Here is a 25436-nt window from a genome sequence, read left to right on the forward strand (position 1 = left end):
TACGCCACTTCTCATTGGCTCAGGGTGTCAAATAGGCGGTGCTGTGCGCGGCGTTTCATTGATATACCCTACAGCTGGTGGCTGCGGACACCAAACGGAGTGAAAGGGCTAAGAAAGTGATGACGGCTTGATGTAGAGGGGTTGTGTTTTTTTAAGCGAAGGCTCGAGAGTTGGTAGAGTGTTTTAAAGAGTGGCACACCAAAGATTTTCAGAAACAAAACATTCAAAATGCTCTGCCACGTTACTCGTCCGGATTCGGTGGTGATGGAAGTGGAAGTTGATGCGAAGGCGAACGGTGAAGATTGCCTCAACAAGGTAGAGACGGGCTGCACGTTTTATTCTTCTTTGTGTCTTAATGTGAAAATAACGTCGCCGTATGTCCGTCGGTGAGGCAGCACGGCTCGGGTCGTCCGAAAAATATTTTCTTATGTTTCAGTCAACTTCACCTCTAATGTGTCGCGCTCATTTATGAGTCGACTATATGTGGTGAATAAGACTGAAGAGCCGAGTTTCTGCACGATTAGAAGATTTTATTTGTTTTTATTTCTTGAATTAATTAATTCGCCACAGCTTCATTGAGCTTCAGCTTTAAGCTACAACAAAACTGTCACCTGCTTTGTTGCTTGTAGCAAACTAGGACTGAGGAAACAATGTTCTGAGCGCCAAGTGCAGAAAAATCAACTCTTTCTTCTTTCGTGTCCTTTTCTTCTTCTTCTTCTTCTTCTTCTTCTTCTTTCGTTATTCTTTTATTTTAATAATACAAACCCTCTAAAGTGTCACTTCTGTCAAAAAGACACGGAGCTGAAACACGTAGAGAAAAGTTTTGTTAGGTTGCTGGGAAGCTGCCGACTGCCACTTCAGACTCCTTCGCTTAGTCAGAGGCAGATGGCTTTGTGCAGGTTACTCCAGGTCATCCTGCCGCCTCTCAAGATGAAACTTAGCTTTTCACATCTCTACCCACCACCACCCCAACTCAACATGGACACAGTAGTAACTGTTATTTCCTTTGATTGCCATTTCCCCTCCTCATTATGATGTTAATCTATTTAATATGCACAGAACGAGTTTTATCTCAGCCTCCTGGCTCCCTGTGCAGACTTTCAGCAGCAGTTATGTAATAAACCCATGGCTGCTGCCGCCGGAGGAGCGTGGGATTGCGGGCTTGATGAGCCCCTGTACCCCGGGAGGGGCTCCAAGTTCACTTCGTGAGCTTCAGAATATTGATGGGGGTTTGTGTGTTGGTGTATCTGCAGTAACAGCAGTACTGGTGAATTTCCTTGTAAAAAATTAAAAAAAAGTCCAGTGGGACTTTACTCAGTTGGTTCTCGTCACTTTCCACATGACAAGAAAAGTTATCGATTGCCTCTTTAAAGGAGCTCTTCACCATCAGTCACTGTCCTGTGGTGAAAAGCTTCACGCCTCACTTCGTCTGTTTTTTGTGACCCCCCCGCTTGTTTTGCCTTTCTTCAGGTTTGCAGAAAGTTGGGCATAATCGAAGTAGACTACTTTGGGCTGCAGTTCACAGGCAGCAAAGGAGAAAACCTGTGGCTGAATCTGAGGAACCGCATCAGCCAGCAGATGGATAATTTGACACCCTGTCGGCTCAGGCTGCGGGTCAAGTTCTTCGTGGAGCCCCATCTGATTCTGCAGGAGCAGACGAGGTACTTTTGAAAGTTTGCACGCTGTAAAGACACCGTGTGCAAGGAAATTTGCTCATAGGCCTTAGAACAGCTATAACTCTGAACTACTTCCTCTTATTGTTTTGAGTGTGTAAATGTGTTCGTCATCTCCTCTAAAACGGGTCGAAGAAATGACATCAATTTTCTTTTTCATGACTTTAATGAGGACCACGTGTTTGGGGAAACAAAACAAAGCCACCATTGGCGAGTTCCCAGAGCATAATCTGATCACTGTTTCCAACAAAGTGAAAATGCCCTATAGTAACCTCTTCCCCAGTCCTTCCGGGGTTACTATAGGTCATTTTGGTGAAGCGCCAGGCAGGAAATATGATCCAGCAGCTCTGGTGCTGTGTGCTGCTCTGAGCCTACCCCCAGGGACCCTCTGTGTGACAGCCAGGACCTCTCGTCACTGCTCCCATTCAACTCGAAATATCTTTTTGTTTCAATTGGCCGTGGCTGTTTTTCGTGTGAACAAAAGCCCTCCCGTTTTCTGCTTTTTCTGCAGATGCGGTTTGGGGAAAAGCTTGTGTGAGGGGTGCTTACCCTTGCGAGAATATGCCGTCAATTAGAATAACAGTTGCAGCTGAAGTTCTGGATAACTCTTGTTCACTTTCTGTGCTTTATTGGTCATTAGGCGATGGCAAGAAAAACTGCTGCTACAGTGAGTTGACATGTAGTTTTAACATGTGCCCTTCTCTGGTAGACTAGTTTAAAAAAAACAAGTAACAATCCCAGGCTTGTCTGACTCGGTAGTCCCCTGCCCACAGACTGTAAAGTTATAAATGGAAAGTGAATTTTCAGCCTTTGAAACGAGTCCCAAAAACTTGTTTTGATGGAGTCGATGTTATGTTCACCCGGGGCGATGTGGTGAGTGTTTGATACCATGGATATGAATCAAGGAAGCACTTGAACTGCAGCATTCCACTAGAACTATTTATCAAGCTAAACTGTCCCTGTTGTTCTCCGGTTCACCTACTGCTCCGACTCTCTTCCTTCTCCCTTCACTGTGCTCTATCAAATGTAAAAAGAGGGGATTTCTACTGTTTTTTTCATGTGCTGCAGTTGGGCGATTAAACTGTGCCCACTCCTATTTCCTCTCTTTCTGGCTCTTCTCCCTCCATCTTCCTATTCCACTCCACTGTAGCCCATATTTGGCAACCTTTTGAAGAAGAAAGTGAAAGGACAGTCAGGGGGGCTAAGGGCACGGAGGACACTTGGCTGCCTGTGCGCTGACCTCCAGTAGATTAGCAGGAGTTATCAGCAGATGGCTGGTGTTTGGTCAAGACGTGGGGGGTGGGCGGTGAAAAGAAGTGAGATAAAGATTTTAAATTGCAGGTAAGGTCAGGTGGGTCGCTGCTAATAAATACTCGCACATGTCACACGTCACCATGCTGTGAGGTTAGGTGTTTAATTTTGGCTCAGCCTTCATGCCGTCCGTCTGCTCAGATGTGATATAATATGAGGGGTGAGCGTGCAAACACTGGCATCAGTTTTTAGAGAGACGGCCAAGCTGTTGATGTTACAGCAGCAGCATTTTGAGGACAATCGCACGTGGCTCAGAAAATCCTTTTAGTGCATTTAGTGGTGGCATTTCTATGAAAGACTCGCATCATTTTTTTTTTCTTGATTTTTATCTTGTGTGCGTGCATTTAACATCATCTTTGCTAGTGAACGGTCTACAAAAGAGTGGCATGCAAGGACCTTCTACACCAATTGATTTATTTTTTGTACTTGTAAAGAAAGGCAAAAGGACCAGTTTTAGCTTATTGTGTAGCTACAATGCACGGATGATTAATGTCATGCATCGTTTTCCTGAAAGATGGGTTTTGGAGGTTTTTTGTTTGTTTTTGGGTTGTTTGTTTTTTGTTTTTTGTTTTTTGCTTTGTAGAAAATAAATTCTAAATTTAAGCAAATGGTGCTTAGACAGACTAGCTTCCCTTTTCTTGTTCTGTCACCTTTGACCTAGTTAAGCTACACAACTTCCTGAAAGTTGCTCTGAATGCACACATGCTGTCATGACACGCCTCATGACACAAAGCTATCTTCTACAGTCCACTTTTTAAAAAACATTTTTGTTAGTCACACACCTACAGGCCCTTTCCACTGCAGCAGAACATCCAATAATTATTTTAAGGGCATTTGTGTACCCATCTGAGTATCTTCTGCTGCTTTTTTTCCCCCCTCTTGTGTTCAGTTGAGCAATAAGTAGCAAGTGTGTGCGAACTTGAGTAAATATTCCATGCAGAGCTTGGAGGATAGCCTTGTCACTGTCCCCTTATGGGCCTTTATAGCCCTTACATAACCTGATGAACCTGCAGAGCTGCTTATATAAGCTGCTGCGCACTTTGCTGCTGCTTTAAGCCTAGCAGGTCACAAGTGTTAACCCTGCATGTGAGCATTAAAAGAAGCCTTAATGCTCAGATGCAGCCGACTGTTTGGGCACATTCTGCCAATTCATTTTAATCTTTGGTAGATAAACGTGACATTCAGACTCTAAACCTGAATTCATAGTATTTAAGAGGGTATGCAGTGTGACTGTATTGCGGGGCTTAAATTCAGCTTGCATCTGCGATAAAAGTGTCCCAGATCATGCTTCTAAAACCTCATTTACTTTTTGATCTGTTTGCTTTTCTTTTGCAGACTTGTTTAATATAGCTTTTCTAGAACAGTTTATGCTACTGTGTATAAAATTGACTTGGGGTGGCTTCTTTCCATCTCTCTATCAGCTTGTTTGTTTTTATTTATGTATTTTTCTTCTGTTTGTAAAAGTTCTTCGTTCCATAAGTTCTATAAAACATCCAGCATCAACTGACCTGTTACTGGAATAATGCTGCTTTTATTGGTTAAAGGATGCTGACAGAAGGGCCTCAACAACAGTCTCTGTTATCTGCATCATTAAACGCTACTTGCTAAAGGGCGTTTATAGTTTAAATATGTGAATGTTTTCCCCTTCATTAGCACTCCTGTTTAGCATTCTGGTCAGGCAGTAAAAAAAACAAAAAACTAGATGGCCCCAGAAGGCACAGCTATTAGCACAGGCTGTATCAGAGGTCCTGGTTGTTAACCCGTGTGCCTCCTCTGGTTTAAGCCTTTGTTTAACATCAATCCAAATCAAACTCCAAGTGAGTTTTATTTAAAGGAGAATTATTTTAATTGATTATGGCTTTTGAATAAAATGTTTATTTGAATCACTGTTGTTCAGGATGGTGACACAAGTAGAAAAGACACGGACAAACCCTAAACAGTTTTGCCTAAACGGTCTCCTCTGTGATGAATCACAGGACTGGGAACGATTGTAGACTAAAAATATTTGGCTTTAACTTTAAAGACTCTTCACTGCTTGTCATTTCTCTTACCGTGCACCACCTTTCTTGCATAATCCTGAATATTGTCTACCCACGGTGGCTGTAGATAAAATCAAATTGGAATTTTTGTCACAGACTTTTACTTTATACTCCTGTGCATGGTGGGGTAGTTTTTTTTGTTGTTTTTTTTAAAACCTGCTGTGGGCCTACACGTACATAGCCAGAGTCGAGCCTGTGCGTGTGCGTGTGAAGAAAAAGCTCAATTTGACTGCTTTTTTTTTTTTTTTGTATTCTCAGCAGATCGTTTTGTTTCTATAACGCACAATTGCAGATAAGGACTATGAAGAACGAGCCGTGTTTGACAAAGTTCATACACGGCCTCTTAGAGTGAATGTTCTACAAAAACAATTTATGCAGGTCACACTCGATTATAGTTTTCAGGTCGTTGTGACATGCTACACAGACGATTAAGCCAAAGATCACATATGATGCCTGTGGGTCTTCGAGTGTTGTTTTATCTGCAAGCTCTACAATCAGTAATTCTTCTCCTCCAGCTTCTGTATAAATTTCTTACCGTCTGTTTGTTGTGCACTTGAGTAACCTTGCCGTGGTTCTTTTGAAGCCACAACATGACAGTTTTTATATTTTTATGGTGCCTGAACTTGATGCTGGGCAGTAATGGCAATATTTTACCAGCCAGTTGCTTGAAACCCAAGAAGTGTTGCAGACAAGCAGCGGCTTTGTTTTAATACAGTGTCGGCTTTCAGTCCAACTTGTCAGTTCAAAAGCAAGTTTTATTTAGCGCTTGGCATTAATGCTGCGCAACTGTGCATCAAACTATGCGATCAAACCGCCCACAGCTTCAGAGAGGATGAGCAGAGGTAACTATAGTTCACTGACTGCTAGTAACCTCACGACACATTGCTTCTGGCAGGGTGTTATTTGACTAACTTACAAACCGCATTGTTGAGAGTCCAACCGATGAGGTCGGAAACTCTAGTAGTGATTGGCTGAAAGAAGTGCAGGCGGAGGTGTTAGGTTTCAGTTTGCGGGGATGTTTTGTTCTCCTGTGAAATGAACCGGTTGACATTCAGCTTGGTGGTTGGTCACGGCACAAAAAAAAGATGAAATGGTTTTTATAGATGGGTGGAACATACTGGAAAGTTTAGTTGACTTTGAAAAGTTCTGTTTTCTTCTTCAGAGCAAATGTATTTAGAAAAAAATAATAATTAAAGGTTCTCACTGAGTTGCTGGAGGGGGGGGACAATTCCTTTAGGGATATTTCAGTGTTTTCAAATGGTTCAAAGACGGAGCAGAATAAATCAGCTGAAAAATTTATCTTCATCCCTCTTAGCTCCGCTCTTTGGCCGGTGACCTATTTTGAAATATTCGTTCTCAGGGCCCAGGCCTGCTTTAATTGAATTATTCCAGTTAGGCAATCAAGTATTGAAACTCTTGCACAGCCCTTCACACAACGATCTCCACAACATCCACAAGCTCTGTTTTCAGGAGATTTCATTTCACCTGTGCTCTCTTGGCACTGACGAGTGTTATGACTGTAAATGAGTAACCCTTTTAAGCCTTTGTTTATGGGTTTTCTCCATTAAAAGACAAAGCAATGGGGTGTATACAAAGTAATACAGCAGAAGTAGGCCACGAGACTTTGTGCACATTTCCTGGCATTCAGTCTGCATGTGTGCACGCTAGTTGGATCAGCCTAGAGAACAAAACAAATGCTGAGATGATGGCTGCAGCTCTAAAAGTACTTTCTTCAGTAATGATGCATGTGCAAACGTATCCGGATAGTATCATGCATTGCTCCTTGACATTGTGACTCAGAGAGCTGTCTAGCTGCTGATAAATGGCTCTCTGGTCACTCAAAGGGGGGTCACGGTGACTAGATTCTTTATCATCTGCTTGGAAACCAATTTGCTTGGGCCTGAGGGGGGGTGTATTTGTCCATTTCTGTTGTCTTTTGTTGCCGTTATAAAAGACACGTAACCCTGAAGGATTTGTAAAAGACTTAACACCCCTTTATTTTTTTTTTATTTTTTTTTTTTTATGCGTCCAGACATACTGAGTCACAAATCCTTCCTTTCTTTCTCAGTGTTTCCAAAAGGAAGCTGCACAGTAAATTTAAGGAAGTCTGCCTGAATTGGCTCAAGACCACATCAGCAAATCAAGCTCAACTCCCATGTTGGGTTATATTGTGAATTTATGGGCTCTTGCTTGTCTAATAGGAAGGATCTTGACAGGTGTTGAGACTGCCTGATCCTAGCACAGCTGTCTGAAAAGCTCTTTATTCAACAAAGAGGTCAGGAAGTCCTTGCCTTGTAACTAACTGGGGCAAAAGTGATAAAACTTGCTTTTACCAGGTTAAATTTGTGACTGTGTGGTGTTGCTGTTCAAATCCAGTGTTTAAAAGCACAACAGCAGGACGCGTGCACATGAAGCAGTTGTGTGCCGAGTTGTTTTTGTGGTGTTCAGTGGAGTGCATATTTGTTACCTCTGACTCAGGCTCGTCAGACAGGAACGACTAGCAGTGATCTCTAGTTACCTCTTCTTCAAGATTTTTCTTCCTAATAGTTATTTTAGCCTGAGCTCAGCAAAGCACGCACACCTGTTTACACATATCTGGCTTCCCACAACACTGGAGTAACACAAGTTTGGTGTCTTACCCTGCAGCCAAAGGGAAGGGCCAAGAGTGCATCTCATGGCACACTGACACAAGTCGAGCAATGTTGAGGTAAAAGTTTTGGGTACGTCTCCTCTTTGTCTTGTCTTGTCTTATCTTATCGGCGCTGCGATAGCCAACAGGTCCGCACTCGTGCTGAAGGGCGCTTTTGAAATTTTAATTGCCGTTCATGGCAGCAATGTACATCTTGGCAGTCCCCACTTAAACTAGAGTAACCTCTGCGGCTTGCCCTATGGTAACCCTTTACGGCAACCTGTAGTAACCTCTCCGTCAAGTCGGTCCTATTGTTTGCGTCAGGCAGGTAGCTAACGAGCAGCTCGCCGTCACATGACGCCTGCTGGGCTTGACACAATAGATTGCAGTGTTTGTGTGTGCGCATGCTGGAGGGAATGGGATGTTTAACACCATATCAAAGCAGTGTTTGTTATGCCTGAGGCTAGTCAGCTGCGGGGTTTCGTTGTTACAGTCTGGCTTTATCTGGGATGGTGTAGACTTGACTGTTTGTGTGCCCCACAGCTGCTTTTTGCTGCTGGAAACACTGCGAATGTGTGTTGGAGGAGGTGTCTGTTTTTTGTTTTGTTTTTTTTGCATTGCAAAGCTGATGCACTGCATGTGCATATTCTGTGTGGGCTCCTCCTGCTCCCCTGAGATGACAGAGGAAACGCCACATCCATGTCTTCTGTAGTTCCCATAGGGGTTCTCAAGTAGATGCGTTTTCCACATAATCAAAACAAAGGCTTTGTACACACATAATGAAGAGTGTGGTGAGTGCTTCTTCTCCATTCGACTCATAAATGTCCTTGTAAAGCTTCTCAAATATCCCGAAGTCACGGTATGACCTGATTTGCACAAATGAAAATGTCTCTCTTGGCATCATGCTTCAAAGGGAACTTTGGCCCAAGGGAGGTTTTGCTTTAGTCGAAATAGCGAGCAATTTGAGGCACAATATGCTTTAAGTCTACATCAGGAATATGGAGCTCCCAAAAAAATGCTGAGAAGAGAGAAAAGTGCATTTTAAGTTTTATTTGTAGAGCACTGGAGGACTAAAGATGACAATCAGGATGTTTGTCCGGTGGAAGCTGCAGAGCAGGTTTATAGACAGTTACTTTGTTATAGGTCGAATCGAGGAAGGATCGTTTGGGTTACTTGCGTTCAGTGATTTCATGATGTAAGAACTGAGTCACTTAGGGTGTTCCTGTTGACGTATTGTCTCCTGCTGCTAGAAGGAAGAAAAGTCCTTACATCTTTTGGTCAAAACAATAGCAAGACATGTCAAGACTTGTGTTTTTGGAGTATGGAGATATTTTCCTTGACCACGCCAGAACTGTGTGTTCCCTGTTAAAACATTAACTCAAAACAATAACAGTTCTTGCCCACTGTAAAACTTCCACATTTCGGAGCAGAAATGGTTTGGTTTTAGGCACAAGCATGAGTAACGACGTAATTAGGGTTTAAATGGCTATATCACATTTTTGGCAAGAAGCCCAAGAGATGGACATGGATTACACACAGAGCCTGGCCGGCAGTCACGTAATCGAGCCCCAAGCAGTGCATGTTCAGTTTCCCATCGAGCTGCAAAGTCTAAATGCACATGACATTAGAGAGCTGCTGTTTGCATCTTTAACTTTGTTTCTCAACTTCTACTTTTAGGGTTTCCAGTGAAATTACACTTAAAGGAAGTTAGTGGTGTATGTTTTTGAGGAAGTTGTAGAAACGGAGAGAGTGGTTGTAACCGCTGAGTACGAGCTAAGTGGTTTTTCCTTCTGCTGCACACACAGTTGCAGTCTGTGATGGGATTTAAGCTTTGCAATGACCACCTGCTCTGACATGTCTGGGTGACTTGAGTATAACACATGGAAGTTGGTTCTGCATGACTATGTCAAAAGTAATAAATTAATCCCTCTGTTTATTTTTTTTTTAAGCCACTGGTTATTTAGGTAAAGTTTTTTTTTTTTAAATAAACAAAATAAAATCTCCACTAGTGCTGAGTTTAGTGTGGAAAAATCTTATTTCTCCTCTTTTTCTGCCCTGTAGACACATTTTCTTTACGCACGTGAAGGAGGACCTCCATAACGGTCACCTGCGTATGGGCTCGGAGCAAGCCGAGGAGCTGAGTGCACTCCTGGCACAGGCGGAGTTTGGCGACTACAACCAAAACACAGCCCAGTACTGGTATTCAGAGCTGTGTGGAGAAGAGCCCAGCCCCGCCACCATCGACAGGTACAGCACTTGCCAAACATGAAAATAAAATGTCTTTGTGAATATGTGACATTTGCACATGAAAGATGTACTAAGTTATAAATTATGCTGCAGCCTAACATTACCTCTAGTGAAGTTTTCTTAGTTTATGAGACAACTGTAGTTTTTATAGCCCACAAACATGCTTTCTAAGACACTCTGTACCACTGGAAAGTCACTGAAGCCACCGCGCTATTTTTGAGGGGGGTAGGAGTCCAGCCGAGGAGGCATGATGAAAAGTAAATAATGGAGCATGGCAACGAGCCAAAGGTGGCATAATGTGGCAGCTAATGGTCATCAATATTAAAATAATTTAAGAAATTAAAATGCTGTCTTTAGCAAAAAAGGAAGCAGTACAGTTAAACAGAACTCTTTTAAACTAGACTGCACTTTTCCCCTACATTGCAGCAGTTTTTTTGTTTTTGTTTTTTTTTTCCTTTTCCAAGTGAAAGACTTAAAGACTCAGATAAGAACACATCACGCACAGCCACATGGTTGGTGTATGCTGTGAGCTAATGCACACGCTGATCAGCAAACAGAAGCTGACAGGAGATCAGATAGCATGTGCTCGCAGGGTTTCACTAACAGAACCTCCCACTTTCTCATTAAATATAACAAGGACGACGGTTTTACTGCGTTTTTAACGTCTGAGAACATGGATCGCGTTCTGTTACGAAATGTCACGCTTAGATGGGAAAGTGTAAACACAGCTTCCCCTTCTCTTCCCACATGTTGTGCAAATGGCCTGGTCTCTCTATATATTTTATAGCTCTCAGTATGGTAATACATATACTCTTGTGCTTTTCTGCAACTGACTAAAAACATTATTTTTGCCCCTGCAGTATCATTTCCAGACACAAAACTCTAGAAGGTCTGAGCCAGGGCTCAGTGGAGTATCAGGCCCTGCAGCTGGTCTCCTCTCTGGAGCATTACGGCGTGGAGTGGCACTGGGCTCGCGACGCAGACGGTCAGAGGATGGCAATAGGAGTTGGTCCTGAAGGCATCGCTATTTGCAAGGAGGATTTCAGCTTGGTCAACAGGTACAACGACCGACATCTATAGTAATAACCTTGTTTCTAATATAACTGCATGTTTGATAATACAGGACGCGGCAGCATTTAACAATTTCCTGTTAACTTATTTTAGGATAAGCTATCCAATCATTCAGATCGCCACCCAGTCGGGGAAAAGTGTCTACCTGACAGTTACCAAGGACACGAATGACAGCGTTGTGCTTCTGTTTAAGCTGATCAGTAACCGGGCAGCCAGCGGCTTGTACCGAGCCATCACAGAGACGCATGCTTTCTACAGGTGAGGGTTAGAGCCATATTTAATCCCAGATCAGCGTCTCGTGTATATAGTACACAAAGCCTATGTACTGCAGCTATGTGGCTGCATTTAAGAGAAGTGGTTCAAAGCTTTAAAACATAACTGTAAGTTATTGCATCTCAAATGTTAGAAATCACAGGACAAAGTCTGCAGCTCACCTAATGTCATGAGCCCAGATGAGTTTAAATATTGAAATAAGTTTTTATGCATTGCTGCACAGCTCTGTGTGTGTGTGTGTGTGTGTGTGTGTGTGTGTGTGTGTGTGTGTGTGTGTCAGCAGTCTTTGTTGTTAGTCATTCACCAGTCTGTTTATTGTGGACTATCCTTCACTTAACACTAGTGAATTATTAGAGAGGTGCAGTAAAACATAACCTAAAATGTGCTCTGTAAAAACTTGTTTTGTTCTCTTTAGGAGAGCATAAAGTGTCCCTGCCTGACCTGCTTAAGTAAATATGAAAGTGAAATTTAACTGGGGGGCTTTGTTTGTGTGTGTGTGTGTGTGTGTGTGTGTTTTCCCCCAAAACTCTCTTTGCAGTGAGCAGGGACAGTTTAAATGGCTGAGCTATGAAATTGTTCTCAAAGACAGACCTGTCCTTTAGCTGCCAGGATAGGTTTTTTTTTTTTTTTTTTTTTAATTTAAACTCTGCAACAAATCATGTATTTTAGTAGTAAATGGAACAGGATGGTTGCAAGTCACAATTTGTATTGATTATCTTAAACTGAAATCAAAGCTCAAATTCATTGGCAGTAGTATTAATGCTTTTTTTTTTTCTTTTTCTTCAGGTGTGACACAGTTACCAATGCAGTGATGATGCAGTACAGCAGAGACTTCAAGGGCCACCTCGCCTCACTCTTCCTCAACGAAAACATCAACCTGGGCAAAAAGTACGTTTTTGACATCCGACGTACCGCCAAGGAAGTGTACGACCACGCTCGGCGAGCGCTCTACAACTCTGGCGTGGTGGACCTGATTTCCCGCTCTGAAAGCAGGGATCGCTACTCCCCTTCACGCTCCCCAAGCAGGGACGGCGAGCAGGACAAGGGGCTGGACTGTGGCAGCTGCCAGCAAAGCCGCGCCCTGCAGGAACGTCTGCAGAAGCTCAGAGAGGCTCTGCTGTGCATGCTCTGCTGCGAGGAGGAGATAGATGCTGCATTCTGCCCCTGCGGCCATATGGTGTGCTGCCAGACCTGCGCAAATCAGCTTGAGGTGAGGATTTCTCCACAGTCACATGTGCTGACAAATGACTCCTTAAAAGTGACTTTTGCTTGAAAATCAAACAGTTTCTGCTCCTACGTTGAGTTTTCAGTTTCACCAAAAGCCTTTTTAAATTATTTTAGCTCCAGATTCTTATCCTTTTTGTTTTGTTTTTATGGTCCTTTAAACAACATCCAAAGCCTTGCTTTACACTCTGCTGACCTGATTGTCCCCCACACTTAATCAGCTAAATGTGGCCCATCTTATGGAAGCAGATGGTGTGTGTGAGTGTGCCCTTATGAAGGGATTATGTCAGCCAGGCAAATCTCTCTTCTATTAATTCAAATGGGGAAACGTGACCCAACTAATAGATGTGTGAATCACTCCGAAACTTTAAGGCAAAAGGAAACGTTTACTTCTTTGGAAAGAATCACAGTGTAGTTTTGTGGTTAAGTTTGTGTTGCCCTCACTGCAGCACGATCAAAGTTGCACATTGAAATCACGAGGCCTACGTGTTTGTGAAAGTGATGCAGTTTTCCTGTTTCCCCTCTTAAACAGATGTATTTTAAATGCTTTTCTTCCTCTATTTTCCCCCCCCCAGTTGTGTCCCGTGTGTCGATCGGAGGTGGAGCACGTGCAGCACGTCTACCTGCCCACTTGCACCAGCCTCCTGAACCTGACGTTGACGGACAACCACCAGCACCGCAGCAATATTCCCGCGCCCATCCACAGAGACACGGCCTCTCCTCACACCTGCTCCACCACAGAGTATGAACACAAGCTCTACCACACATAAAGACGGCACCACCAAGAACTCCACCGTGAACACTTTGAAGTTATAACAGACAGATTTCATACAAAAGGAGGAACATTTGCTTTTTCATCAGCTTTTTTTCCCTTTTTCTGTCCCTGACTGAACTTCAGAAATGACCAAAAATAGAAACTCCTGAGCATATTTAAAGATCTCCGCACTTAAACTACACTGATTCTTTGTTTTTGATGATGTTCAGTTTGTCACTGGTTCATTAGTATTTTTTTTCCTTCCTTTTTGCTCTGTCATTCTGTCCAAACATTGTCTATTTTATTTTTTAAAATATCATTATGCCCTGCCACAGTATCATTTTTATTAAGATTAGGCTCTTATTGTGAATTAAATTATTGCATCAGTTGACCTGATACACAATTATGCTTTTGAACTTGTATTTTGGTTGAATGCTCCATCGTGAGTAGCTCCTAGCCCTCCTAGACTGGCTAAAAACGGTATTTAATTGAGGGTGTTTTTGTTTTTTAATAATTATTTTTGAAGCTTTGACATTTTAAAACTTTTATGTAATGGCTTGAAATGCAGTTATTTTTTTTCTTAATGTACATTTTTTGTTTTTTAATGCCAATGAGGAGGTATTTAGAGGTTTTGCAGCATACTGCTTCTGAGTTTGGCACGCATCGCACAAACTGCAGAAAGACTACCACAGTCTTCGTCTTGTTTTGATCAGAACTGAATCTTCCTGACACTCCACTCGGTTTCTTTCATAGACCGCTCAATCTTCACGAGTTTATCTCTCGTCTGGACAGAGATAAAATTAAAAACACTAAAGACACAGACACAGAACGGTTGTATCTAAAAAGAATTGGCATTTGTTGAACAGCAGCTGCTTCCTCTGAAAACCTCACCTGTAAACTTCCTCTCTCGGATGTGCTAGTGAGTTTCGGTATTTTAGGGTACTGGGACATCGGTATGTGCAATACTTGCTTGCCAAGCTTTTCATTTTCAGTTTTATTTAATTTCAAAGAATATTAAAACGATGAGGAAAAACGCATATACACCATTGTCACTTTACCAAGGAAGGTTTCCTCAAATATGCCTGGGCTTTGGCCTTAATGTAGCAGCAATGTGTTTATCATTATTATTATTATTATTATTATTATTATTATTATTATTATTATTATTATGCCAGCTTTCCAGAGTTTCTGCTAGGAAGATGAATCTTTTTGTCTACGCTGACCCAGCTAAGCTCAGTCACTGAAGGAGAAGGACTTTTATTTTTCACATTGTACAAGTAGTGATTTGTTTCTGTTTTCTGAAGCAAATGCCACTATGCTCTGTTAAACGACTTGGAATTAAACCCTTTTTTTATATATTGTGCTTTAACAGAAAGTATTAATAAAGTTGGTTTTTTTTTAAAAAACTGAATTGTCTGTAAATTTGTGGCACAACCATCACAGTTTCTGGCTTTTACACTTGACTGTCGACCAAGCTTAAGTATACCTGTTGTGTAATGTGCTGACTGACATTAAGAACAAGGAACTAAGCTGTAGAAACCAGCAGGCTTGGTGTTTTCCCATCTAAAGGCTGGTACTTCCTAAAATGTTCCCATGTGCATAATAAGACAAACCACAAGGAAAACTGCATGGAATGCTTTGTTCATTGTTACTTTGATCCTCTGCCTTCTGGTAAATTCACCCGGTGTTTTCGTCCTTAAAGTGATGACACCCCACGGGTGCAGTTCCTCAAGTGGCCACTTGAGGTTTGTTCCAAAAGTGAGCCGAATCCCCTGTAGAAGCCAGTCACTCCTTGTTTGGTGCTAATCCCAAACCAGGTCAAGTAAGGTGATACGTTTTTTTGGAAGATGCTCTAAGAAGTAACCAACCCTCAAAACTCAGGAGCTACTTTCAGAGAAATATAGTCATCAGATTGTCTGATGACTGTATTTTATATTTTGCATAATAAAGCAATGTGGATGTCCTTTAAATCCAACCAAAGTTAATGTCTGTCATGACTGAAGAACTGCAGGACCATGACTGTTCCTGAATACTTGAGCCTGCTGTGTATATTGTACAGCGAAAGATCAACCCATCATTTTCCATGTTAAGGCAGGGAGAGAGGTGAATAAAGCAGAGAGGCTTTACACTAATTAGAAATGACAGTCGCCACTGGACTGCGATTAGTCTGGGAGTAAGAGTTTAAGTAGAGGAGATATTGATTAGCCTTCCTCTTCCCTCTAACGCCTCTGTCTTTCTCTGACCTTCCCGTGGGAGATTAACAAAAAAAAAACGCCACACACACGCCACACACACAACACACACACACACACACACACACACACACACACACACACACACACACGCACACACACACACACCACCCCCACCCCAGGGTATGAAGCAGACTGCAGGGGCTGGATGACAGCCTGAGAGAAGGAGCGCGGATGATTCCCAACTCGGTGATCCGTGCAGAATTTGTCTTAATGCCGGTTTAAAAGCAAAACGGGTACCAGCAAATGAAACGCGACCTGAGAGTAAAGACAAAATTAAAAATCCTCTCCAGACATGTGGAAAAACAGTACTGCTTTCAACCACTTCAAAACGCGCGTTCACCTCCCTGGATAGAAGTTCTTCACAAATTATTCTCACAACTAAACTTTAACCAAAAAGAAATGAGCCTTTAGTCTCAAACTGAGCAGTGACCTGTCACTGTATACACTGAGCCTTGAATAACCTCCATGTAGGGTGAGGCTTCAAAACACGGATGCTTGAGATCAATAGCTTCTTTTTTTTCCCTTGGCACACATTCTCTGTTCTCACGTTGCCACAAACTGGTTATGTAGCATCTGCAGCAGTAATGCTTTACTCTGACCTACAGATTTGTAGTTAAAAAAACAGCAGTTCAGTTTAATTGCAGTAAACTGGACACTCAATTGTATTAGGTACACATTGCTGTTGAACACCCCCCCTTTTTTTTTCTTAATTGTTTGTGGCATAGATTCAACAAGGCACTCTACTGTGTTTGAGATCCGTATTGAGATGGAAGCAGACATAAGAAAATGGTCCATCCACTTTATGTGGTCTTAAAGGGCATGGACGTGGTCAATACACAGGCAGGCTGTGGTTTTTTGATGGTGATGGTATGAGAGAATACAGCATTACATCATCAACATAAGAACAGGCATTGTTTTTCCGGTCTTCTGTTGTTCCAGGTTTGGTAGCCTCAGCTTCCTGTTTTTACCTGTTGGGCGTGGCACCAGGTGTGGCCTTTTTCTTCAACGTTCAATATGTTGCGTGTTCAGAGTTGCTCTTCTGCATATCATGGTTAAGATGAGTGCATGGGGAGAATATGCAAACTCCACACAGGATGAGTTGAATCGGTACATTCAAACCACGGTGGTTAGCACCTTTGCCGCCGCCATGCTGCCCCTTTTCGGTCAGTTCTCTGTAAACCCCAGAGATGGCTCAGCAGTTTCCAAAACACTCACACCAACAGCCACATTCAGCATCACTTACATCACCTTTCTTCCACATATTGATGCTCTGTTTGAACTTGAGTAGAACATCTTAGTCATGTTTACATGCCTAATGTAACTGGCTGATTTATTATTAAAAAGAGGTTGAAAAAAGCACCCGATGAGTTTATTAGCAATAGCAGGGGCAAGGTGCACAGGTCTTTGTAAGCCTGACACTGTGCTAAAAAATTAATTGCAGAAAAAAACAGCCAATACCTCGAGTCATAAGCTCTTTGCAAGGTGAAACTTTTGTCACATTAAGCTAAAATATTTCTGATTCCACACAGAGGTGCATGAATTGCTTGTCGAGAAATTTCCATCAAAAGATTCAGAAGAATGGAAAGAAAACAGTTTAGTTATTCATTGAAGACTGGGAATTTCTTTGGACGAGCCTAATCTGCTGCATATTTTTGCTCAGTCACGTTTCAATAAAACACGTGTGTCTGAGCTGAGAGCCTACAAAACTTTTGTCATTCTAAAACATGAAAGTTGGTTGTTTTTAAAAAGCTCACCATTAGAACCAAAGAGCAAGTCAGTGAGATATAATGTGTAAGTGATGCTGCCTGTTGTTTTAGTCTGACTGTACTATACAGGGAGCTCATTTATATTGTGATGGTGGCCTATAAAGAGCTGCAGCAGGACTCAGAGTATGTCAAAGCAAAACTACAGCTAAGGTTGTGGATATGAATCATAATGTGCACAGAAACAGGAAGTTGCTTCGCGTGTGAAACAACGCAGACATCCTGCAGTCAGTAATACATATTTCTTCTGAATTGATTTACTCCCAGGAGCGGTTTATTATAAATGATAGAATAACAGCTTTTTGTTACAGATCCTTATCTAATAATTTGTGCTGCTGCCCCTCCTCTTTACTTATTGGCATAAACACTACGCTTCCTCTTTGCTTCCTTTCTAACCCTGGCATCTCTGCTGGCTGAAAACGAGTACCATAAAGCACCATTTCTCAGGAAACACCTTTGACATTTACAGCTTGGCTGCTTGGCCAGTATTTAATGGACGTGCCCAATGGGAAAGACAAACTATGACTCACTGTACCTCTAATTTTTAATTTAAAAAGAATGAAACAATTCTGAGAAATCCTTGATGCAGACCATCTCAAGTCACATAATCACGCTCCAGCAGTTATGTGGTATTCATCTTAACGGACACTGTGGTTGTGGGAATATAGAGGCGCAAAAAAACACCACAGGTTAACAAGAACTCGACTGGGTGTCAAACCATTGTCTCTGGGGAATGACGCACTTTCTGAACTTTGTTCTTCTTCTTAAACTTCTGTTTGTGTGTAAAAAAACAGACAAACAAAAAAAGCAAAGCCTGCTGAGAAAAGACGTTGTGCAGCATGTTGTTTGCGGTTCATGACAAATTTTACAGAGCTGTGCATCTTCCCTGATGGAGAAAAAATAATAAAATCTCCTTCATCCTCATCACCTTAGCTCGTCAAATAGAAAACAAATAGAATCTTTAAATTCTCGTCATTTCAACTCGTGCCAGGAAAAGAACATCAAAGTTCCTCTCCAATTTCACCCTCCCTCTGCCATGTGGTCTTCACATCTGCTTGGCCTAGTGACACACTGCCGGGGGAAACACACTACTTCAGAACGTGCCGGAGATCTGGTTCCTTGGAGCGCATGTCTACATGGAAGCATCAGCTGGTAACCTACTACAGGGAGATAGAGTCCAGTCTGAGTGTGTGTGTGTGTGTGCAAGTGTGTGCAAGTGCATGCCTCTGTGTTCTCTCAGAAGTTGTAAAGGGGACCAAACACCATCGCTGTGCCAAGATACACAACATTCTCCACCCAGAGGATTTAAACTTCATCATTTGCAAGCCGACTTCAGTGTGTTATAATGAAGTCTGCTGCTAACATGTGTCTTTGTGCGTATAACTGTGGCGCTTTGATGAATCATTTTAAAATCACACTGTGGAATAGGGTGCCTTGCTCTTCCTGTTATTTCCAAGTTTGCAGCTGGGCAAATAAAAATTTAAAAACTCAAAAAATGTTGGTGAGATAAAATTATCTGAGGGGAATGAATATGTTTGTTGTCACTGCCTGCCAAGAGGCTCGAATGGCTAAAAATATCCATTTCACATGATAAGAAAATAAAGAACCAGATTGTTTTAATAAGCTGACCTGTTGGGTTGTTATAGGGAAACATGGTTATATACAATACAGGCATTATATACGAGTTCCACGAACAACGAGAGCTCATACAAGCATTTACATAGTGTGTGTATACCCTTGTATCTACCTGCTTCCCTTTCACCTACTTCCTACAAAAGCTCACAGCTCAAACACAGGTCACAGCCTCCAGTTACGACTCGTGATAAGCTGATAAACGAAGAACACAGTTAAGAAAAAGCTGTTCCTTTCTTATCAGTTTTATTGCCGCGAAAGGTTTTAAAGGGCCAACACTGCTCTGCTTGTTTATCCGTACAGTACAGTGCGACGTGCACCACGGGGCTTAAAGATCAGTGGCCTTAGTATTCACTGTAGCCTTATCTCATGTAGATTACGTTGATGTTATCAGTCACAGAGCGATAAAGCGTCGGGTCAGACTTCTGTGTATCCAGCCTCGGTCTTTTCCAAGCTCAGTAGTTTGAATGATTTTAAACTGTCGTTTCAAGATCCTTTTAGTTCAGTCTGTTTGTTGCACGTCGAGTCAAATTGATGTTACGTAACACGATCCCACGATCCGTTCAGTCAAATGAGAATGTAGAGTGCAGTAGTTTTAGGGCTGATTTGCAAAAAGTCAGCTCATTTCAATATAGAGCACAAAAAAAACAAAGACATGACTTTTTCATCGCAAAAAGTAAACTGTGTGTCGCAAACATTAGTCTGATCAGTTTGCCCGCTTGACTTAAATATTCTCCTTCTAAGCAACAGGATCAGAAGCAAATATCTCGTTCCAACCTCTTCCACGGTTGTGTGAAACTGTAAAGTGTGAGTGTTTATTAATGAGAGTTTGTGTAGCAAATAAATGTGAAAGAGGCTGATGGGAGTGAAGAGAGCGTGGAAAATAAAGGGGTTTTTTTTACCACAGAGAAGAGCTTTGGTGTCAGTGGTTAAAATGGTTTTAAGGTAAGTACAACGGGATCAATTATAGACATTTAAAATAAGTTTAAAATAAACACATTTCTAACTGTCATATGAAAAATTGTAAAGTGCTGAGAGCCCGTTCTTTATGGACCTTTCTTGTGTGCGGAGCCTGCTTCCAACAAAGAGAATCAGGTCATTATGTCACATGAAATCCTATATAAAAACTTCTTGCTGCGTGTCTAAAACTATAGTTAAAGAATATGTAGGGTTCTTAAAATACCTTCACAACTCTGTCAAGTGTGATTAATCGATGTATCAGTGTTGTTCATTTGAAGAAAAAAGTTTCCAGTACATATTAACGCTGATCCACTGATTAATGAAATGTGCTGAGACGTGAGCGGAGGGTAAAAAAACTATTTAGAAATTGTGGAAAATTCTAAAGTTGGTATGTTAGTATGTGTGATCGGTGGCTACTGAGCCTGAGAGTCAGAAGCCTTTGTCACATAAGCAAGAATGACAAAGAGAGACTGAAAGTAGTAAGAAGGGTGGGGAACAAGTTCAGTGGACGTGATCTGTTTGAGCGAGGGAGTTAATGTTAACAATTAACATGCTAACTGAGGCCTGTAGAGTTTGAGATGTAGCCATCGGGTGTTTCTGAACATAGCACCATCTGGCGTTGTGGTGAATTTGCTAGGAAATCCACCCCTGAGAGGTGGAGCATTCTGTTAACATGTACCTGAGTGCTCCATGCTGATGCTCAGTTGTTCATCAGTATATCAGACCCAGGGTAAATAGAATATTTGTTTCCCTTTTGATTATAATTCTCTTCTAATGGCAAACTAGACAAGTGAATCTGAGAAAATAAACAGACTCCACATACATATGAAAAAACTAAGAAACCTTTGTATCTTTACATAAATAAGGATTACACTTCGATAAAGTACAGTTTATTAACAGTTCACTATTCTTTGAACCAGTTTGACAGTAATATAGATTTTTCCTCTGTTCCTCCTATTTTTGTCAAACCATAGAAGAGTTTCCATGCGAATCTTTAGTAAACTGAACTAATCCGGGTTTACAGTGTGGTTCAGCCACACAAAAAACATCCGTAGCACAAATGTCCATGGGAACAGCATCTATAGGTCCATTACTTGATCCCAAGTCACTCACTGAAAAATGAGTTATAGCAGGCCTACTCCACAGGACCAGAAACAGAAGGAAACAAACTTGGGCTGGCTGTCTCAGCCACACCAGACTTATTTGGACTAGTTCTCTAGACTGAGACATTTCTGTCCCTTTATTCATACCAACACAGTCAAAATGTTCATGTGAGGCTCTGGCTAGTCTGAAGTCATTTTCTTGGCAACATCATTCCTGTTCTTTGAAAGATAACAGGTCCACGTCTGAAATTGTAGTAGGGTTCAAGTAGATCATAAACATAATCCCACAGAGAACAGCCGGGAAATTCACTTCAGTTGAACATCTTTGAGAAGGCCCAGCTGAACCACGTCCTGAACCTCGTCAGGAGGCAGTTCAGAGACAGGAGTCTCAGGTCACTCAGGGTCAGTAGGATTTCTTCTACTTTTACTTCATTTCATTATTAAATGCTGCATGATTTTCCAAACATTTCTTGAGATTTGTGTTCTTTGTCTTTTTCTTTTTCTCTCACTTTTAAACTTGGACAGCAGAGCAACAATGTTGCTGTTCTGCTCAAGGAGAAACTCTTGCTTGTTCTCAAGCACAATCAGGTCATTCTGAATTGTTTTGATCTGCAGTTCTATCTTCAGGGATACCTGCTGTGTCTCTCTTTCCTGGGGCTCCATCCGCTGGGCTATTCCTCTCTCCGCTGACTCAGGAGGTCTGTGTGATTCCTCTCTCCTGTCTCTGTCAGACACCGAATTGTTTAGCATGTATTCATGTTGCGACATTTAAAAGTTTAATGCAAACAAACAAACAAAAAACTGACCAAAGACACTGACTGACTCAGTCATTTGTCTTTTTCCTTCACATGGTTCACCAGACTTCCCTTCCCTGCTTTTCTTTCTTTTTACTTTGCTGTCTAATGAAGGTGACTCCCCCTTCTTACTGCTTTCAGAAATACTGAAAGTAGTAAGAAGGGTGGGACTTGATCTGTTTCAGCGAGGGAGTGGTCTTTATCACATGATCAGTCTGTCACATTATTGTGGAGGAATTTTGATCCACTCTTCTACACTCCACAATGTTGCTTCAGTTCATCAAAGGCCTTCACAGTTAGATGTAGCTATCAGGTGTTTTGCAGTTTTTCTGAACATAGCACCACCTGGCTGTGCTATGTCTGGATGAATTTGCTGGGAAGGCCACCCCTGAGAGGTGTAGCATTCTGCTAACACACACCTGAGTGCTCTATGCTGATCCTCAGTTGTTTATCAGTATGTCAGGCCCAGGGTCAAAAGAATATTTGTTTCCCCTTTAAATAATATTTTCTCCTAAGGAAATATTAATCAAGTGAATCTGAGAAAATAAACAGACCTCACATACATTTATAAAAACTATATACAGATATTTAAACTTTAACCTTAAACAGTGACATTTCTAAACATATTTGCAAACATGCTCTTTACACCAATGTAACATTTTATTATTTAGAGATCCATTATAATATCTTTCAAAAAAGCATCTCTTCACAGCCCTCCAAAATCTGTTTCATGCATTAACGTTACTCTGGAGCTAACAGTGCTGATGAGACTTTATCTCTGCATTAGGCTGAGTAATATGAGACTGGATCTGTGAAAAAGGTCTGACTCCTTGATCCTACACAACCCTGTGCTCTAGATTTAAAAACGATGGTATCGCACGACTCAGTCTCTTTCTAAGCTCCACGACCTGCAGCAACAACATGCTGCATACATACTATTAATAACACTGATATAACATTAATAACATATAATACTCTAACATACTATTATATGTTATATGATTTTAACTCTCAAGCAACTAAGCACTAAAGTACTGAAGCATTTGTTTCAGTAGTTCAAATGTTTTTGTTCCATATACCTGTTTCTGTCGGTAGTATTTTTGCTCAACTTATTGCATGAAATTGTTGTAACAGCTACTCTTACTTCTATTATTAATAGAAGCTTATTACTTATTATTACTTTTTAATTATATTCTTATTATTACTTCTATTTAACTATTTTCCAGACTCAAATCATCTGCACAAAATACTTAAAATCTTACATACAATATAGTTTTCATACATAATGTACGCTCACTGGAGTATACATTATGTATGTATATTAGAAAACTGTATTAGATACACCTTGCTAGTACCTGGTTAGACCTCCTTTGTAACATAGATTTAACAAGGTGCTGGAAACATCCCTGGAGATTTTGAGCCATATTGCCATGATAGCATCACACAGTTGCTGCAGATATGCTGGCTGAACATGCATGATATGAATCTCCCATTACACTAAAATGTGCTCTGTTGTTGAGATGTGTTGACTGTGGAGGTCATTTGAGTACAGTTGTCGTGTTCCAGGAACCAGTTTGAGATGATTTGAACTCTGCGACATGGTGTCTTATTATGCTGGAAGCAGCTGTATGACGATGGGTACACTGTGATGGGATGGACGTGGTCAGCAACAATACTCCGGTAGACTTTGTTTAAACAATGCTCAGTTGGTACTAAGGGGCCCAAAGAAAATATTCCCCACACCTCTGCATCACCAGCAGCCTGACACAAGGAAGGATGAATCCGTGCTTTCATGTTGTTTACATCAAATTCTGACCCTACCCTCTACATGAACTGAAATCGAGGCTCATCAAAGCAAGCAACATTTCTCCAATTTTGGTGAGCACGTACAAACTGCTGGCTCACATTTCTGCTCTTAGCTGACACGAGTGACCCCCGATGTGGTCTTGTGCTGCGGATGCCCATCTGCTCTGCATTCAAAGATGCTCTTCTGCAGTTGTTCCTCTCAGTTAGAAGCAGTCTGAATTCTGCTCTGACCTCTGAGGTCAACAAGGCATTTAAATCACTCAATGGATATTTTCTCTTTTTCAGACCACTCTGTAAAATACTCAGACCAGCCTGTCTGGCACCACCAACCGCGTCACATTCAAAGTCACTTTCTCACCCATTTCAATGCTCAATTTGACCTAAATGCACTGAGTTGCTGCCATGTGATTGGCTGATTAGAAATTTGCATTAACACTCAGTTGATCGGGTGTACCTAATCTTTTTTTTTTTTTTTAATAGAGTTATACCGTAGTCAAAATTAACCTCACCTTTATCAGCTGCGATATGAAGTGATATTTTTACTAATGCATCACTAAAAACAATTACAATTCAATTATATATTTTGCACTGGTATTATCACAAAATAAATAAAAGCTGAGAGATGATAGAAGAATGCCTCTGCATGTGAACATCAGGAAGGGACATCCTGTTCCCAGGAAAAACTTAAACAAGTGTTGTGTGGACGCTCCTCTTCTGACGTTCATATAGTATCTGTTTTCTGAAACTCTGCTGACATCTGCTGGCTTGACCGGAAACTGTAACGGGGCTCTTTATTTCCTCAGCTGCTATTTAAAAGATGCTACTGGGTTTAGTATGAATACACTGACTAATAATAATAAATATCATTAATAACATAAATAGAATAAATGTAATTGATTCAGAGCGTAAGGTTGCAGGGTAAGAAATCATTATAATACATTTTTAGCGTGTTGCTTATGAAAGATGATTTATTTTTATGAGACAAAATGGTTTAGGTGTAATTAGAAATTTCTAGTCAAACACAGAAACGTTGGTACTGGGTCTGTGACTCAGGGTTTTGTGTTTATTGGTTAATTTATATTCTTGGATTATTGTCATTCTTGGTTTTCTGCTTGTGTTTATTCTTAGTTCCCAGGATTTAATTTTCTGTTACTTTGCCTTCCCCGTGTTCCTCGTCTAATCACTCGTCTTCATGTTCCCTCTGTCTCCCCAGTCAGTTAAGTCTCTATGTCTCAGTGTCAAGTCCACGTGTTTGTTAATGTCTCTTGTCTCCTGTTTTATTTTGATAGTCCCTGTCCTGTGTGCGGTGCATTCTGCTTTGCTTCCTTTGTCTCTTTATGTCTAATTAGTCCTAGCTGTGTTTCCCTCCTGTTTCTCACTCCCTCATTACTGCCTCTGTATTTAAGCACCGTGTTTTCCTTTGTTGGTTGCTAGTCTGTCAGCGCTTCTTCCCCTGAGTCAGCTCCTTGATGTTTTGTGTCTCTTGCCCCTCTCTCGGTTGTAAGATCTTTGTAACATTTTCCTAGTCTCCTCATGTACTCTAATTGCCTTCCTTTTTCTTTTTTTTCTTTCTTATTTTTGAGGGGGGGTGGGTCCACTTATTCCCTTATTTTCTTATCCAGTTTGCTCAAATTTGTAAGGACACAATTCAAACCATGCTGAGTTTTCAGCTAATAGCTCTCTAAGAATTCCCTTGTTGTTGCTACAACTCCATGTAATGCCTGTCTGATTGTGTTAGCTTTAGCATCTTTGCTAGATTCAATTAAAGAATAAACGATGTGTTTTGTGACAGGCTGCAAGTACCAAAGTGTCTAAAGATAGAAAGATTTAAAACTGGTTCTTTGCTAACCTGTCGAGTTGTTGTTGTTCTTCTTGTTTTTGGCTAGTCACAACACAGGCTTA

General features: G+C 41.3%; 1 protein-coding gene across 1 annotated transcript; it reads left to right on the forward strand.

Annotated features, from left to right (window-relative positions):
• Positions 1-61: 61 nt before the first annotated feature.
• Positions 62-15471, forward strand: mylipa (myosin regulatory light chain interacting protein a). The gene is made up of 7 exons (XM_005917508.3): positions 62-315; positions 1471-1661; positions 9714-9899; positions 10760-10957; positions 11064-11228; positions 12030-12453; positions 13043-15471. Exons 1-7 carry the CDS (start codon positions 229-231, stop codon positions 13235-13237), a joined length of 1446 nt encoding a protein of 481 aa, XP_005917570.1. The 5' UTR covers positions 62-228; the 3' UTR covers positions 13238-15471.
• Positions 15472-25436: the final 9965 nt, after the last annotated feature.

This window comes from Haplochromis burtoni, unplaced genomic scaffold (genome assembly GCF_018398535.1).
Source record: "Haplochromis burtoni strain Fernald_Lab_line unplaced genomic scaffold, NCSU_Asbu1 Contig_25, whole genome shotgun sequence".
Taxonomy (NCBI): domain Eukaryota; kingdom Metazoa; phylum Chordata; class Actinopteri; order Cichliformes; family Cichlidae; genus Haplochromis; species Haplochromis burtoni.